Source organism: Sebastes fasciatus, chromosome 10 (assembly GCF_043250625.1).
Source record: "Sebastes fasciatus isolate fSebFas1 chromosome 10, fSebFas1.pri, whole genome shotgun sequence".
Lineage (NCBI taxonomy): Eukaryota > Metazoa > Chordata > Actinopteri > Perciformes > Sebastidae > Sebastes > Sebastes fasciatus.
In genome coordinates, this window is record NC_133804.1 from 9,225,809 (window position 1) to 9,245,363 (window position 19,555).

Here is a 19,555-nt window from a genome sequence, read left to right on the forward strand (position 1 = left end):
CAGTGGGTAGAGCAAATATGATTAAAAAAAGTTGGAAACATTCAGCAGTGTGAAAAAAAGAAAAGAAAATTGGTATCTGTTGCTGTCGCAGGACTTTAATAAACCCATCCAATCATTTAATTTGACCCGAATGTAATGATTGGACGGGTTACCTACCTGCCTGCGCACACTCTACCCCTGCACTTATTCTTCCACAAGCTGCTAGCTCGACAGCTGTGAGTACTAACAATAGCCATGTTCGTTGTTTACATCCATAGGGATAATTTTGGAGGAGTGGCTTTGGAGGGAGGCCTAAAGGGATGGACTATCATGGTGGAGATACACCAAATCCGTTGACGTACGTAACACCAAGCACTGCCCATTGGCCAGAGCAGACTGGCAGTCTTTGGGTTCCGTCACAAATTTCCGTTTGTTGGCTGGACTTGGTGTATCTGCACCATCAGTGTTGCCGACTTGGCGACTTTCTCCCTAGATTGAGTGACTTTTGGAGCTAGTCAGCAGCTAGTGCTGCTAGCTACTTTCATTGTAAAAGAGTTGGCAACACTGGGCTGGGTTTTTCGGTTGGATAATTTAAAAAATCTAGCATATGCTAGCTAGTTTCTCAACATTACCAACCCTACCTTTAACCAAAGTATCACTGTTTGAGGCCTACCTCCATCCGGACTAAATCATCTACCAAAATATATAGAATAAAAGGGAAGAGTCCATTTTTCATCTAAAATGCTGATAGATCTACTGTGTTGCTACAGCGCCGCTGTGCCTGAAAACAGCCTCACTGAGACGCCAGCGTAGTTTTAGTCTTAGTTTTGTTATTTTATGCCAATTGAAATTACCAACCAGAAGCATAAATTATCAATCAAACTCTTTGAAATGCCTCCAACAATGAAAAAGCTTTGGTTGTGATAACATATACTGATTTTACCAAATATGTCTATGCAACCAGTGATCTCTTTGAAACAGCATAATTATGATTTATTCTTTGCAGAGAAATGAAAGAGAATACAGATAAAAGAACAGATGTTGTTGCTCAGTCGAAGGCGAGAGAGAGATATTTGGAAAAAATGCGGACCGCTCACATCCTTGGCTGACAAAATGATCACTCTATAGCCAACTAGAATCTGTTTCTCTTTTAGATGATTAACGATGAGCTTAAAGTAGTGACTGTTTTCCAAAATGGATATATAATGCTTCTGGAGAAGTCTTTAAATTGATGAAAACGTAAAAACCGTGGGGTAGAGGAGGTGTTGAGAGGTTGACGGGCGGTGTTGGTGGAGAGCCTGATGATGTGTAACACACTGGAAGTGTTCTGACCGAGCGTTCTCTACCTCCGAGCTTATAAACAACCTCTGTAAATTCAGCCAATCCTCCTCCTTCCCCACCTCCTCCACGCCCCTCACAAAAATAATGAAGCTTGCCACCATCTGTGTAAACAGGCTTGGCTAGTAAGAGCTGCAGTCTCCCGCTCTGGTTCTTACTGGAGCCAGCCACAAGGCCCTGTGTGTCCCCAGTTGTGGGGCTGAGTGAGGTGGCAGTGGAGGGGAAGATGGGAGAGAGGAGAGGGGAGGAACACGGGGATGAAGTTACCCTCTTATTGGGCCCTTGTTGGTCTTCCGCCACGGAGCTTTCTCAAATCAATCCAGGGATAAAACCCTTAAGATTAGCCAGAAGGCAGGAAGAAGAGCCCTGGTTTTAATTTCTGTGGATACAAGCGCACAGAGCCGACCGGGTTCTCATCATCTGCGCGAGTGGGGCCCACCACCGAGCGTTTGATTCATTTTGTAGGCCCGTGCATTTTTTCTGTGTTTGTGTGTGCCTCTCGGAAAAGCGTTTGTTTGCTCAAGAGCTTTATTTACATTCACAGGCACTTTTTGGACACACTAAATTGATTCCAGGCCCGTTCCTGGGTCATGTCCATCAGCTCAGCCACAGTCCACAAACACTCTGCACACAGCGGGACCATTCTCGAGGCCCCCGCTGCTGCGCTGCTCGCCGCCGCAGCGACACACAGCAGCCATTTTAGTGGGAATGTCTTTAAAAGCCTGGTTGAGGGTTTTGGGTGGTTTGCATTTTACATGTTAACCCTCTACTTTCACCTGCGTCTCCTAAATTATCCCTCTATCCGTCTTTTTTCCTCCCCGCGGCCTGCTCTCGCTCTGTTTTTCCAGCAGCATTCTTGCAAGTAACTCAACGATGCAGCGAACATTGCTGGAGTCCTGCTGGCGATAGACTGCGAGCTGCTGGAGGAAACCACAGGCTAACCACTAAAAAGCGCTCGGATAGATAGTGAAGCTGCTCAACAGGAGCTCTCTGTGTGTACAGTCAGACCGGCCAAATTGTCACTCTTGGCTGTATTTTCTAGTCTGCCTCTCCATGACAGGAATGTGGGGAGAATGCTGCATGTTTGTTGGCAGGGACATCTGCACAACAAACACGCGTCTCAATCTGCCAGCCACGTTTCCTTCACCGGACCGACTGCTGGACGCAGGAGGAGAATGTAAACAGATCTGTGTGGGATGTCAGCTTCCCTCATTATTATAAGATAAAGATAGTATCCCAAGAATGTGTTCCTCAGAGGCTCCCTGACCAGGACGTCCCCCAGGCCAAACACCAACGCTGACCCAGCGGTCATCAGCTCAGCTCCGTGCACAACCGTTCCTGCCTCTCTCTGGCTGATAAGAACCACCATTGTTCCATCTCTCCAGAAACACCCGTAACCGGCACTCCCTGACAACCTCTGACCCTCCGTCAGCACCGACCTCAGAGCTGCCGGAGGTTACAGCGTACCCTGTACGCCGCAGAGCCTCCCCACCCTGAACGAGACCCTTGCCCTCAGCGCAGAATCAACTCTTTGTATGTTTGATTTGTTATGGTTTTTACCCCTCTCGCACACTTTCCACCCTCACAGAGCCGGCGCACTGCGAGGAATTCTCGCTCTAAATTTATGCCTCTGTTTCGAGCTTTTTATTTCTCTTCAAGCTCCTTCTCTTTCTAACGATCAAGTTAACTGTTACTGGAAGTGGAGACTATAAATACTTGGGAGTAAATCTAATTTGGACGACGCAGGATGAGGCCAATGGGTGCAGCATGCTGGTCATCCCCTCACCGACACCACCTCCCCTTCACTGGTTGATTAATAGGTCTTGACTTGCATTTGTCCCACAAAGCCACAATTTAGAAAGTGTCTGAGAGGATTGGTTTGACAGCTGGGTGTATTCCTTTGTTATCAGAGTGAACCCACACATTCAGGACTCTTAGATTTTGACTCACCACGCCATTTGTTTCCTTTCTTTTCCAGCTCCACTGTCCTCATTCTGTTTCCTGTTTTGCTAAACTTCCTTTAGTCTCCTAACCCCATTTAGTCACCTCTGATTTCACCTTTCCTTTTCAACTTTCTTAGAACTCCATTATGTCCATTTGTGTCCTCCTTTGGCATCACGTCTCCTTGTCTTACTCTCTTGCCCTCTGTGTGGGAGGGTCCCTCAGCCTAGAATAACAGTGAGTGTTGTGGAGGTTGGGAGGCCAGAGCAGCTCCGAGAGCTGTGCTGCTGCAAAGGCCCAGGGCAGGGCCTCCTCTGGGCGTCCCGTTTGTCTTGGCCCGACATTCCCAGCCTCTCCGAGCGCCCCTGTGGTCGGCCTGTGGGTGTGGAGGCAGACGGTCACATTCCCGCCAGCCCAGTGGACAGAAGCATCCTGCACCGCTCCCTCTGTTCCTCCTCGGCTCTCAATCGGCAATGTCCTCGGACAAACAGCCCCGGCCAAGTCACGGAATGTGACCAACAAGCCAATAATCAGTCAGCTCTGTATGAGTAACCCTCTCCTAGATACGGCCCAATCAAACCATCAGTGTTGCCAATTTGGACTGTTGGAGCTAGTCAGCAGCTAGTGCTGCTACCGATTGGAAAAGAGTTGGCAACACTGGGCTGGGTTTTTCAGTTGGATCATTTTCAAAATCTAGCATATTCTTGCTAGTTTCTTAACATTACCAACCATACCTTTAACCAAAGTATCACTGTTTGAGGCCTACCTACTAGTTGGATCATTTTAAAAATCTAGAGTTTGTGACCAACAAGCCAACAATCACAGGTCAGCTCTGTATCGGTAACGCTCTACTAGATAAAACCCAATCAATCAATCCAGCAGCTCTTGTCATGTTTTTACAGAACCACCGTCTTCTTTGCAGCTGTAAAGGCGGCTCCTGACACACACACCGGCCTCTCTATCGCTAAATTTGCTGAGTGTAATATTTAAGGGAACAGTTTGCTCTGCAGAGATGAGACGAGCGATAAAATATTTGCTTTACCTCGGAAACCATAATATCGTTTAAGCTGTCGAATCTTTAAACCCGAGATCAAATTTGACCAGCTTAGGTGTGTTATGTGCACACATCGTCTGCCAATGTAGCGGCAATCTAAACCATCTCTCCCGTTTCATAAGAAGCACCTGTGTTTGGAGACTTAACATTCCACATACTTATCTGACCAAAAAAAAAGGCCTTTGTGCATAGCACACATGTACTGAATAAACTGTACCGGACCGTGAAGGCACACACTCGCCAGAGGGGTTAGAATAATGTGTCAACCGGCTACTGACAGGGCACCTACTTCGGAAAGTAATTCAGCCGCTTTTAAGAAACATGTTTACTGGAAATGCGTGACAAATGAAGCATTTCTTGTGCTTTTCTGTATCATGTAATCATCACCTGTAGTTGTGGCGCTTTAGGAAATGTGTCTTTCCACTCACTGTTGCAATTTTTTTCTACATAGTTTGCTTGTTGTGACAACTGCAAACTGTAAACGACAAGCCTCGGGCACCGAGCGCTGCCGATAAACAAAACTCCAGACTCTCCCCCCCCCCCTCCCATCCTCTTTCCCCTGTTCTCCACTGCACAAACACATATATATATACATGCACACACACTCCAGACACTGTTTGACCTGTTCCAAACAAACATCCGCTCCCCCTGAAAACCACAGTCTGGATTTATTCATCTGTTCTCACCGAGGAATGGCCGCTAAAGAAAACATAAAGCGTCCCCGGCTGTTTTGACTCGCATGTGACTGACCTACCTGCTCATTCTGAGTCCGGAGCCTTTAGTGCAACCAATCAATGGGTGGACTGTTGACCTCTCCCCTGGGTCGTAACTCGAGCTCATGAGGCCACAATAAAGCTAGCAGGGGTACGCCAGCAAGGTGGCGTTCTTTTGAGGAGTCTCAAAATGGAAGCGGGAGGAGGGCTCGGCTCCTGCTGGAAGCCACAAGGGCCCACGTTGGTCACATTAATCACAGTCGGGATTGTGGCTCTATTTTTAGCCGGGAGTTATCCATCTATGTGCCTAATCGTCCCTCGCCTGTCCGCTGTCCCGGCTCCTCCTTTAAAAGGAAAAGAGAAAAAGGAAAAAGACTTCTGTCTGTCTGTTTTTCACTCTCACTCTGTCTGTACTCTGCTACAAAACGCACAGGTGTTCATCACTAATGATACCAGGATATTATTAGTCCCAGGCCTGTGCAGGAGTGTAGGGGATCTAAGTTTGCATAGTGTTCAGTCCCTGTTGGGTTGTTTTTAAAGCCTGCAGAACAAGGCCCCTCTGTGGTGCTGCTCATGTCGAAGTGTTTAAACTAGCAGTAGAAACCTTTCCCCTCCTTTTCACAGCAGAGACTTCTTTTTTTTCACTCACATTATTGCCGCTGTAAAGCACACCAACACAATGCTCTCCCACTTAGTCTCCCGCTTTTTCACAAACACACACACCCCACTCAATCATCGGCACACAAACATACAAATGCAGACGCGCATGCCCCCCCCGCCCCTCCATCTTATCCACAGTGTATATAAAAGCTGTATCGAATTGCACCTTGAGCTTAATTGGCTCGGCAGTACAGTGCGCCGCTGTCGACAGTGACAAATCGTTCTTTCAGAGCCCCGAAGAATGTCTGCCCACTGCCATGTCAGAGGACACAGGAGGAGGAAAAAAAAAGTTAATTGTCCCCTGGCCGCCGTTCAAATGGTGGCGTAACTGCAAAGAAACGCATAGGAGATGCCGTTTGCAGCTTTATTTATTTGCCTCCTTCCTCTGTTTAAGATGGCAGCGTAGGGACCCGTGGGAGGAAGGGCCCCGCTCTCTGTGTTTCTACTCAAGCTTTAGTCGGACTCCTGGCTGCTCCCTCTGGTCACGCAGCGCTTCAGATCAGCCACTTCCTCCCACTGGGTCACTCCTAGCACACATCAGCAGCACACACATCAGATGAGACGGCTAATTCAATTTGGAGGGATCTGTTATTTTAGGAGTGACAGTGTGTGTGTGTGTGAGAGAGAGAAAGTGAGTGTATGTGCGCTCAGCCACCAAGACTGTGTGAGGGACGGGTATGTCAGAAATGCACCAGTGTGTGTGTTTGTGTGTTTGTGTGCTCTGCATCTGGCTTGACAGGGGGACAGCTCATAGTTGGCGTTCCTACCCATAGAGCTGCTTTATTACTGATATCCTCCTGCCCTCTCTCATGACTCAGTCTACTTATATCAGTCTCACTCGCAGCTTTCTGCTAGACGAAACAGCACCGAATATGTCACACACACACACACAGGGAGGAAGTGCTCTGCTCAGCGTCAGTAGGAGAAACAGCTGTGGATGCAGAGCAGCAAGTACAAGCAGAGCAGCAGGTGACCGTGAAGTCACTGCAGTGTACAGAACAGATGGAGAAGAAGGGAGGTAAACAGTGAAATACAGGAGCGACTGCAGGATTCAACTTTTATTTATCTACCCAAGCCTTTTTTTTATGGCCCTCTGCCTCACATCGACACAGTGAAAAAGCAGTCAACCCTCAGTCTACTGTTAACTGAACAGCCTCTTGAGTTGAGCACCTTGCTCGAGGGCATCTCTACGGCGGTAGTGGAGGGAGAGGTGGGAGTTAAGAGTGATAGGCTGGTCGCAGTGGATGATAGCACAGAGAAGGAGCTCACACCAGTGTTATTTTCTCCACACCGTCCCTGAAGTCATTTGACTATTTTCTCACCGTCCCAGAGAACTTCAGCGCAGTCACGCAACACCGTGTATGATTAACGACACAGTGAGAACAAAAGTGTTACCCACAAAAATAACTAATAGCTGCAAGCGGGAGGCATTGAATCCAATGTTCCCTGTCGCCGCAGGACTTTAGAGTCGGTGTTCAGCCAACTTCTCTGCATACTGCAAGTTTTTGTTCTATGTAATTTTAGACAATTGTACGGGTTACATTCCATCAGAGTATCGACTCAGAAGTTGAACCATTTTGCAATCCCTGCATCCAGTGTTTATGCAAAACTAAGATAGTCGACTCACGACTCTATAGCTCCAGAGTTAACGCACATCAGAGAGGTATTTATTAGGGCTGTCAATCGACTAAAATATTGAATCATGATTAATCGCACATTTTTTTATCTGTTCAAAATGTAGCTTAAATTAAGATTTGACAAGTATTTAATACTCGTATCAACATGGGAGTGGGAAAATATGCTTCCTTTATGCAAATATATGTATATATTTATTATTGGAAATCAATTAACAACAAAAAACAATGACACATATTGTCCAGAAACCCTCACAGAAATGCATTTAGCATAAAATAATATGCTCAAATCATAACATGACAAACTGAAGCCCAACAGGCAACAACAGCTGTCGGTGTGTCAGTGTGATGACTTCACTATGACTTGCCCCAAACTGCATGTGATTATCATAAAGTGGGCATGTCTGTAAAGGGGAGACTCGTGGGTACAAAATAGAACCTATTTTCATTCACATATCTTGAGGTCAGAGGTCAAGGGACCCCTTTGAAAATGACCATGCCAGATTTCCTCACCAAAATTTAGCGTAAGTTCAGAGCGTTATTTAGCCTCCTTCACAACAATCTAATATGACATGGTTGTAACCAATGGATTCCTTAGGTTTTATAGTGTTATATGATACCAGTATCTTTACTCGAGCTGTAAAACTGAGCCCACTACAACCTAAAAATGAATGCAAGTTGCGTTAATGCGTTAAAGAAATTATAGGCGTTAACTTTGACAGCCCTAGTACAAACCTAAATACCGTAGGTTATGTGGACTGATCTCTATATTAGGACAAATTTAATAAAACAACTAAGTTTACTCTTTTTAAAACAATGACGATATAACAAAGAGAAGACATGCATCAGTCAAAGTGGTTGTATGTTTCAGATTCTGGGACATGACCTCATACAGCCTCTGTGGTTCTAATTAAAATTTTTAGTTTTCAGCATCTCGCCACTTAAATCCACATTTCAACACTCACTCCCAGTAAAATATGTGTCTGTGTGATTCTGCAACAATAACATGCGACATCTGGTTCTACATGGAGCTCGGAGTTGCTCGTTCTCCCGATGCAACATTGTTTTTACAGCTGTGTAAGACATCATGCTAAAAAGGAGGAAAGCCGTACCACATATGTTTTTCAGCTTCTGTTACAGTGTTTGTTCTAATTGTCTCCATGCTTTTTCCTGCCTCTCTCATATTTTTAATTCTTTGCCTCCTCTCGCTGTCTCCCATCCGTCTCCTCCGTCTGCCTCCCTCTCAGACCTCGCTGACAACCTGGCAATGGACGACTTCACCTTCCAAGAGCAGCTGCTGACCCCTCGTCTGGCCGAGGCCGGGGTCGGAGGCGTCTCCTCGCCTGCCGCTCCGCTGTGGACGTGCTACCTGGTCCCGACGCTCCCTGTGACGCTCGCTCTGCTCCTGCTTTGTCACCACTGACCAGTGCACCTACACACTCCCTCCACCTCTTTCCCAATGTATGTTAATACAAACTCTGTTTAACGGGACAAACTTTTTTTTTTTTTTTTTTAAAGTTCTGGTTCCCGATGTAAAGGAAGCATGAACAACAACAAATGCTGCATTTTTCTTTATCTGTCTCAGCAAGAACTTGTTTTGTTTCATTAAAATTCACTGGAACGAACCTATTAAAGCACACCAGATAAACCCATGGCAGCGTGTAAATAACAAACTTGCCCTCTGGTCCACTCCTACTATGGTTATTACAACTATTGTGCCCTCTCGCCTCACCTCCTCTCTGCTCACACTGACTTCTGTATAACAACAACGTGATGGGAGCTCTCATCATGACACAGCTTTGTCATGAAATCTGCAAGTGATGAGGAGAACAGACACACATTTTCAAAATGCTCCCAGTCTGCAACAAGTTATCGCCCTACAAAAACGAGTTGGAAGAAGATGAAAACTTTTGCTACACTCTTCCATGGTAGTGAATGATCTCTTGCCAGGACTGGGCTTCAGCTGGGGAGTTGTTGTGAACTCCTTATCCCCAGAGGCTGAGGTTGAACCCTTATTTAAACATGCACTGTACCTTAAAGCTGGGGACACGCCAACCCGACAGCAGAGAACTAGCAGCGACGAAGTCCACCTATTGCGTCGCCTCACGACGCCTTTGTTTTGGCCGACAAGTTGCATTTAAACACACCGCATAGACCAGATTGCACGTACGTTCTGCGCCTGCGTGGGAGGAATCCGTTATCCGTGGGAAGCCATTGTTATGATACGTTCATGAAACAAAGCGGCATTTGCTGACCATTTTCACACCACTCACCACTTGAGCTGGGCATACACGGTTCAATTATAGCCCATTTCTGGCCGTAATTTTGAGCCACGCGACTCATTTTAGAGTCAGACCAAATTTTGTTGTTTGCCGTGCAGTGTACAGGGAGGACTGATGACCGATTTACTCCTCCTGACCGGCCGTCAGACAGTCGGATGTATTTCTGACATCAGAAATTTTGTTCGCCTCTTCTTTTTAGACGTTTCAACAGACAGGATGACACAGATGATCACGGCAGCACGTTTCTGCCTTGTTAGTATTGTGACCCGCACTGACCTCTGCTAGCAAACAAACCTTACCTGCCTCAGAGCTTTTAAACAAATCTTTTTTGTCAACTGTCAACAGCCAGAACGGCACGCAGATTTTTACACAGTGTAAGCACTCAGGTCGTGGCTGCTGATCGGACCGTACAGTGTGAGCACATAAATCGTGAGCAAACGATCTACTCGTACAGTAGGAGTAGGAGTTACACAACAACATCTCTGAAATCATGCAGTGTATGCCCAGCTTTAGCTTCATTCCAGATGGCCATGTTTTTGTGAAAATATCTGTGTATTGGAATACCTTAAGGCCCTGACACACCAAGCCGACGGTCGGCCGTTGGACAGTTTGGGGCCGTCAGAGAGCGTCCGTCGGGCTAGTTTTTGCGGTGTGTCCTGCACCGTCGGCTCTAGTCTGCCTGTGTCTGAGTTTTTTCGACCAATTCAGCATGTTGAATCGTCGGCAGAGCCTGTCGGTGAGACAAATCCCTCTGTTAGAGTGCAACTTGTTGGCCAAAACAAAGGCGACGTAAGGTGACGTAAAAGGCGGCCTTAATCGCCGCTAGTTCTCTGATGTCGGGTTGGTGTGTTAAAGATGCTACTTAAATCTCCCTCTTTCTCTCTCATTGTTTGTGTCCTAGTGATAGCTAAATTATTTCAGACTGAAAGTGTTCACACTCCCACCGTCAGTGTTTTGCTTTATTTTGTAACGCTGATGATTTTTAAACAGTAACAGCCCTATAATTAATAAAAAATGATTCAAAGGCTATCATAAGAGCCAAAATCTCCAAATCAGCCTGTACAGATGTTTGTTTCTCTGTGTTGGTGCCATGTTTACAACAAAAATATTTATTTGAAATATGGGTTTGTGGACTGAGTTATTGGCTGGACTGTGAAGCATTACTGCGAATTTCAAGCTTATTCTTTAGCACTGTGGTTGAAGTGAGGAGTAATGTGAAATATAAATATGTATAAATTACTTTTGTAATATTGGTTTGCATACATTCTCAATGTCTGGCCTTTGTATTTAATTATTTGTTCTTCTCTAATTTGTTTGAACCAAAAGTCAGATTTTCTTTCTTGTTTGTTTGGTTTTGTTTGCTTTGTGTGGTGAAATCTGGATTCCAGCTCCCTTGTTTGGACTGTAGGAGGTGTGAGGGATGTCTGGAAAGACACTAATTGAAAGCTGAGAGTGTATCTGCTGCTGCCATCCAGCTGACTTCACAGCTGTGACTGTACTCACACCACAACATCCATCCAGCCACCGTTAGCTACACTCGAGGGTTGCGGGGGTGCTGGAGGCGATCCCAGTTGACGTTGGACGAGAGGCGGGGGTACATCCTAAACAGACACACACATAGCACAAAGCACAGGTGTAACTGTTGGCTCTGTTCCATTCAGGTGTGCCAGTAAGTTAGTCATGTCAGTGAGCCAGCATGCAGCAGAGTACCAGGGGCCTGACGCTGGAACACCTGAACAGAATGCAGCCTTAATCAATGTTAATATGGTCAAATGAAGCTCGTGAACTCGTGTTGACAACATGGGAAGTCGTGTACACGACATGTTCGGCGTTCAAGTGGTTAAGTCGTGAGAACACCGCTGCTAAGCAACGACAATATTAACGTTATTGTCGGCGTCTAGAAGCCACAGAGGCTAACAATTTAGCAAGCTAGCGAGTGAGTAACATAATGCAGTAAATGCAAACACATGAACAAAGATGAGGCTGTTGGGAGTATCAACATTTTCCTCAGACATATTATAAAATTATGACCAAAAACAATATACAACTAAAATAACAATATAATAACTTATTATGTATCGAAAAACTAACTTCCATGGCCTCCACCATGACAACGTCAACAAACATGTCACAACTCGTGCACTCTGAGCTTTCAGAAACTTTCCACTTACGAGGTTGTGAATACCACAAGAGGAGGACGTTCATATGGACTCTTCTCGTGAACACGGTAAACACGACTCCACTTGAAGGCACCATTAGTTACACCTGTGTTTGTCATGACCCGTCACACAGCCAGGCCGACGTCACACCTCAGATTAGAGGTTGATTAAAATTAATTCCCAGTAATATATGTTTTTTTTCAGTTAAATGTTGATGAGGAAAGTACAATGTATAATAAACTAAACATGTTTTTACTGTTTTTGTTGATGTGTCTACATGTGTGTGAACACATGTAGACATGAGGTTTTCTTATTTCATGTTTTTCGTAACAGTCCAGATCGGGGACATGATGTCTTGGCTTATAAATAGGGCTGTCAATCGATTAAAATATTTAATCGCGATTAGTCGCATGATTGTCCATAGTGAATCGCGATTAACCGCAAATAAATCACACATTTTTTTATCCGTTCAAAATGTACCTTAAAGGGAGATTTGTCAAGTATTTAATACTCTTATCAACATGAGAGTTGCAAATATGCTGCTTTATGCAAATGTATGTATATATTTATTACTGTCAGTGTGTCAGTGTGCTGACTTGACTATAACTTGCCCAAAACTGCATGTGATTATCATAAAGTGGGCATGTCTGTAAAGGGGAGACTCGTTGGTACCCATAGAACCCATTTTCATACACATATCTTGAGGTCAGAGGTCAAGGGACCCTTTTGAAAAGGACCATAAGTTTGAAGTGTTATTAAGCCTCCTTCATGACAAGCTAGTATGACATGTTTGGTACCAATGACAGATTTTCCTCGCCAAAATTTAGCGCAAGATTGGAGCATTATTTAACCTCCTACAGCCGTACTTATAAGCCAAGAATGTATTTGCCAGAACTCTTTCCTACCATGTAATCATACAGTGATTATGGAAATGTGTACTATTCTGCAGATTTGCTTTTGTCATAAATACAGTCCTAAAAAATGATTGCAAATATATTTCTCATATTTAAATTTATATTGATGGCAGTTTAGAGGAAATATTCAGCCTAGCACATTAAATTTAAAGAGCAAGTCCACATTAAAACCCCTGAAAACTTGGTTTCAAATCTTAATATCATAAAATTAATCTCAGTATTAAATATCAAAGATATTAAAGGTGCTAAATACGGGATTGAGAGGCGAAGTCCCGCCCCTTCCGGTGGAACCCATGGGACCTTATTTCGGAAAAAATATGAACAGTAGTCAACGGCGAGAGACAAATATTTATTTGAACCCGTTTTAATTACGCCATGAATCACACATATGATGTTTGTCAATTTAAAACATAATTTTGCATGTCAAAGAAGTCACAGTTCGTCGTAGTATAATTTAGTTTAGTGTGAAACCGCTCAGTGAACTACATCTCTCGTCTCGTACAATATACGTCACCAATACCAGCTGGCTAGCTAACTGAGCTTTGTTCCATGCAAAAATGAAACGTTATCTTACCTGATGTGTTACCTGATGTTGACTCCAGGTCTTTTTATCAGCCGGGAAGAGAAAGAACGAGCAAGACCCGTTGTGAGTTCATCCCAGAAGGAAACACACAGGCGTCGTAGCTTCAGAGAGAGAGACGTCACTACGACACTTTTGGGTGTGTCGTCTTTCTAATTATGTATTTTCACAGTCTGATACTTCAAAAGTTTTACAACAAACTGCAACTTTCTTGACTTGTAAAATTATTTTTGAATTGACAAACATCATATGTGTGATTCATGGCACAATTCAAACGGCATCAAAAACGTATTAGTCTCTCTCCGTTGACTACCATTCATATTCTTTCCAAAATAAGGTCCCATGGTGGTCCACCGGAAGGGGCGGGACTTCGCCTCTCTATACAGAGGAGAAGACTTCACACCTGACTACACCCATCACCACAGGAGGGTGAGGTCAGCTGTGGTCTGTTGTACTTGTGACCACGCCCAACTGTGATGTAGCATTAAACAGTCCTGTCCTGCAACTGCTAAATGTTAACACAGACAGGATTTTCAGCCTGAGCCTGAAAAATGAGCTATGGATGCATCCTGGGGTCCTTTGAGTTGTTTATTTGTCTCTTGTGTAACCGGTCAAACAGAGATGATGGGAGGTCATGTCAAGGTTTTTCCATTGCAGCATCACAGAGCTCGATATCAGCAACAAATTCAGACATCCGACACATCACCAGTAAACGATCCTCAGAATCAAAGACGGGAGGATTCCTCCTAGACTTTGCACAGCTTTCATCAATCAGGAAGTGATACATTGTACAAACAACAGATGACAGTTTGTACACCAGCAGCAGCCACAATGCACCAGATTGAAATGCTGCATGTTTTGGGTAACTTGGGGAATGACATTTCCTTTTTCCCCAAGTGGAAAAACCTCTGTGATTCACTTTATTATGCTGTCTCTTCTCGGCTGCTCTCTGCTCGTACACAATCCACGGCTACAGTAACTGGAGAAAGCCAGATCCTGCTCCTCTTCCCTGTTAGTTTGTGTTCCACTAGTTTCCATAGTTTTCTCAGTTTCTCTCATTGCTTTTCTTTCTGGGGTTTTCTGTCTAAATTTAATGATACAGGACGGTAAAATTAAGTTGGTGGGACGGATACGTAACTCGCTCCTGATTGGTTGAGCCAAAACAAAACAAGATAGCCCCCCCTCCCAACAAGACATTGGGTAACATGAACACAATGTCAGGCTGAATGAATTAAGTGAGGTTAAATTATTACATTATGTAATTTAGTTTGTGTCAGGCTAGTTTTACATTAGAAACAGAACAGAAAACAGCAGTATTGTGTTTCAGCTTTTCCAGACAGACCCATCTCTGAGAAAATACACTGTTAAACTGATGCTATTGGACTAGAAACTAGTTGAAACACTAGCTTTGACTCAATTATGTAATTCTGGGAAGGTCATTAATTGAGGTATCAGTGGGTAAGCTGGGTTGTTAAGAAAAGTGGGTTATCTAAAAACTAGGGCTGTCAAGTTTTTTATGCTAAATGCAGTACCTGGACAATATTTGTCATTGCTTTGTCATGGTTAATTGATTTCCAATAATAAATATATACATACATTTGCATAAAGCAGCATATTTTCCCACTCCCATGTTGATAAGAGTAATACATACTTGAAAAAATCTCCCTTCAAGGTACATTTTGAACAGATAAAAAATGTGTGATTAATTGTGATTAACTATGGACAATCATGTGATTGATTGGGATTCAATATTTTAATCGTTTGACAGCCCTACTAAAAACATAAAATGACAGATCACAGAATTTCTGAAACACCTTGAACATCACATAATTTATTTAGGCATTCAGGGTGGAATTAAAGTGCAAGGAGAAATAAGAGAGAGAAAATGGATGGCATGCTGCAGGGGTTATGAATAGGACACACAATGTTGCAAGTATATATGTTACTTTATGTGCTTTTCACCCTCTGATCCACTTCAAAGCCCTTCATGAATCATGTAATTTATGTTTCTCTGGAGTGTGCTGGTAGTTCTCCGAAGCCTCAAAGCAGCATGTGAATCATGTGTGTTATTCTCTGGATCAGTATTTCTCACTCCCAGCAGATGATGAACCACTCCGGGCACGACATCTGCTCCTTGCGGGGTTCCTCCACATTCAACCCCATTAGTTTAACCCCTGGAGTCACCTCAACCAGGTAGCAGACGCTCACCCACAGCTCAACAATGAAACGAGGTTCATTAGTCCTAATTGTTTGTGTTTTGTCTGCCGTCTTTAAAGCCTGTCTACTTTCTTAACAAGGCCAATCACTCACAGCTCCGCACATAACACGCCTGTCACTGCAAACACACTTCAAAATCCCGCTTCTGTGTCCCCGCTGCGCTGCTGTAACTTTTCACACCCACGCACCCTCTGCTCCCCAGATCCAGATAAAAACGCCATTGTTATCCAGCTGTGCTTTTCTCTCCCCAACTGGATTGCGGCTTTTAAGATGGAAAAGAGAGGCTGATCATTAGGAGATGAGCAAACGCTGGCTGCAGAGAGAGCAGCAGCTCACCCAGGATGGGGGTGGAGGGTGGGGGGGTATACTCTGAATGCTAATGCGAGGCTGGAGAAAGGGCAAACAGGCCTATTGAAATGCAGAGTTCACGTGTTTTCTTAGGGTAATATTGGGGCAATGTTGGAACGGCAAGCATTATGGGAGTGAAAGGTCAATTTGATGTTAGTCAGCAGGAACAGTGAGAATAGCTGACTATCAGGAATTGTTGCATTTTCTGCCTGAGTGATTGACCCCCTATGAATATGTATTTCAGCACTATTTCATGGTCACACAAAGATGTTTGGGCTCTTCTTTACGAGCCTGAGGGGTCATCAAGCGGTGAATTAAAATAACAATATAATTCAGGTGCTTGAGTGTGCACGGGCTCCCTTAGTCCAGTCGGATTTTTTTACCAAGCTGGATGCTGAAATTCCTCCGCTGGAGAGAAAAGCCTGGGACATGTCACGTCGTTCAAAGCTCATTCATGTCTAATTACCATGGCACTGGACCATTTTCGTAGCTTTTGTTGGCCTATTGAGAGGAGCGCCGGGCCCACGCTCTCCCATGCACACGGCTCCAGCATCCTCCTCCTGCTCCTCAGCAACCGCTGGCTTCCCCTGCAGCAGCCGCAGTCACACCGAATGAATGGAGCCGCCTGAGGAATGTGGACACAAAAGGAGGAATGTCATTTCGCTGAGTGCTACCCCCCAAACCAATGGACGTGTGCGCACACACGAACACACACACAGAAGCACCCCACAAGTCCAGGCATGTTTAAACGCAGGGGGTAAAAGGTGCTATTATGACTTCTTTTTTTAATTAAGGGATTTGCGTACAAGACTGGGTGCAACATTTGTGCACTTGATCGAATTATATATCCCAAATTTGAGACATTGTTTAAAAAAAATAATCTAAATTTCAGCATATTGTAAATCAGAAAATGCGGAAATACTAAATTTCCGCATTTTCTGATTTAGAATCATGATTATGGAGAGAGGAAAACTGTAATGTTCAGATTGTAATAGTGGTTAAAAAAGTCTGACAGTTCACATTTCAGTGATTTCACTGATCTTATCAGTGGAAAATAAACTTAAATTGCTTTTTCCGGTGTCACAAGAAGAAACGAGTTGCAAGGAGGGCAAAGGTCAGAGGCAGAAAACAGCATGGCAGCAGATTGAACAAACTGCTCCTGAGAATAGGAAAAAAGAAAACACACATGGTGCAAAAATATGACAGAGATATGAGTGAATGAGGTATTCTCAGCAGGGAGAGGACGGGCGAGGATATGAGGACTTTACAGTATCTGTTGAACAGATGGCATTTTGAAAAGTTTGTAACATTTCAGAACGCATGCAGATACACATTTGACGGTCTTAGACACTGTTAGGATGGAATTATTCAGCCTTAAAGTCAACTTATTTTGTGCTGAAGTGATTTGTTAGTTTTAACTTGATCTCAGTGTTTATCTCTAAGGCGTATGCTGATGCTTTAACACCAGCTACGACGCGTTCAAATTAAGTTTTGGGTGATTTCTGGATTATTTCAAACAACTGCGAGATGCTCACATGGTTAACGTGTCAAAAAAACAAATGTATTGTCCCCAGTGATCTTCCTGTTCAGTTGGATTAATAGTTAATTTCATAATTTTTGTTATGTCTGTCCACTTGTGCAGCTCCACCATGCTCCCAGCAGACTGTTTACTGTAGTTTACACCACGATATGACGGAGACACAGCTGCCCCGTTGCTAACAGCACAAAGCCTGACCTGTGTTTGTGTAAGGACCAGGCCTGTAATTTTCACTCCGTGGTTACTGAAACACCAGTCAGGTTTAAGTCTGAGGGTTTTAAACAAACTAAGATGTATTGGATTATAAAGGCTGAACAGAAATAACACATTTGGAGAAAATGTGTCTTCAGTGTTATGTCCTTTCTGTCTGGCATTTGGAGAGCAGTTTGTCAAATAAATAATGCTGCACTGTAATGAATTGTCATTTAATTTGAAATTTCCCATCATACTGTAATGACTATTTCTCGCCTCAAATGTTTTCAGAAATATCTTGTAGTGTACTGTTTTGCTGTAAAATGAGAAAGTTTGTGACACGGCAGCCATTTTGAGAACAGTTGAGGAAATGCCAAGCACCGCCCACCAGCCGGAGCAAACCTTCTCATTTTTACAGCTAAACAGTACACTACAAGATGTTTCTGAAAACATTTGAGGCGAGAAATAGGCATTACAGTAACAGAATATTGATTCATATTTGATCAGCGCTGCCTAGTTTGACCGTTTGATTGTGAGTAATTGACAGCTGCCTCCGTTGAATGAGCAGCCAATAGGAACGTTCTCTACCTCTGAAATGACCTGTGATTGGCCAAAGTCTCCCGTCACGGGTTAGATGTTTTAAAGCCTAAAAACAGAGCCGTGAGGAGGAGCAGAAGTCTACTTTTCTCTCAGAACACTTGAATTACAATATGCTGAAAGGTTATTATGACATTTTTGCCCAATGATGCCAAAAATATTCTGCCTACTGAAGCTTTAATGGTTTCCAACGTGGGGATTTGGGATCCCTAATGGTCCGTGGTGTATTCCCAAGGGGTCCACGCTTTATCTTCACTAATGATTTCACTTATTTTTACGTTAGGAGAGACCTATAGTTCAAAGGATTTTTTTTTGTTTTATCTCTGTGGTTATCTCCAGCCTGACAGTAAAAACAGATAAGAAAGCCCTCTGAAACCCAGGTCAAATGGGGGTCTGCAGTTAAAGTGATTTGTGATTATGAGGACTTCTGCTTATCTAGTGTTTCCTTTCCTAATGTCATGTGGCCCAATAATAAGTCTTCATGTTATGCCACAGTATAGCAGCTCCACCCTAGGCTCCAGTCCTGATTTTCAAGGACTGGTTTCCACTAGTAGTCTAGACATTATAGAAAGAGAGAGAGAGAGAGAGAGAGAGAGAGAGAGAGAGAGAGAGAGAGAGAGAGAGAGATCCATGTCAGTGCATGTCACAGCCTAAGAGACAACCACAACAACACATAATAGATGTAACTCACACACTGCCTTTTATTTACTCTACTTTTTTTTGTTGTTTTTTACATTTATCCTTTGATATTGCAATATATTGTTATTAATTGTTTGTTTGTTTTATTGACACAACAAACATTAACTACTTCTTTATTGTTTTCTTCCATTTACATGCATGTTTCTTTTGAAATATCTATATATTGTAATTTGCTTAATGAGTTGTATATCCTCCTGGGAACCGAGTAAAAAAAGAGTCTTCCAATTACTTTTTTTGTGTGATTTCCTTCCTAATTAGGGTTCAAAGAAAATCTTACAATTTAGGCTTTTTAAACTTTATTTTTTATCATACAGCATGTCCACTGTAGTAGACCACAGGACCATTTCAGTGTGAAAAGACTAAAATAGATGAACAGATTATGGCCGTAGAGTGATATTAAACCAAGAATACATTCAACTTGATTACAAACAACACATGCCATATCACTGGAAAGCCCATGATGTCCTCTTAACTATACACCAGGGGTTGATAGAGTAAGTCAAAGGAGTAAAAGGATATGCATGTGGACAAAATGTCCACTACAGAGGACACATGTCAATGGACTGGGTCTCAGGAGGATATATGTATATAGATGTTTTTATTTTTTTTAATTTATTATTGAATTGACTCTTTGGCAATATTGTTCACGTGACAGTCATGCCAATAAAGCATATTGAATTGACTCGAGAGAGATGTAGTGTTTGGAGTCCC

At 43.5% G+C, this 19,555-nt stretch overlaps 1 protein-coding gene across 1 annotated transcript in view; it reads left to right on the forward strand.

Moving 5' to 3' along the window:
- gpc3 (glypican 3) overlaps positions 1–12,020 on the forward strand; it is a 130,733-nt gene extending 118,713 nt beyond the window's left edge. Inside the window, exon 8 of the mRNA XM_074647932.1 lies at positions 8,567–12,020. Coding sequence (XP_074504033.1) covers positions 8,567–8,742 — 176 coding nt within the window. The 3' untranslated portion in view covers positions 8,743–12,020. The remainder of the gene's footprint in view (positions 1–8,566) is intronic.
- The last annotated feature ends 7,535 nt before the right edge of the window (positions 12,021–19,555 follow it).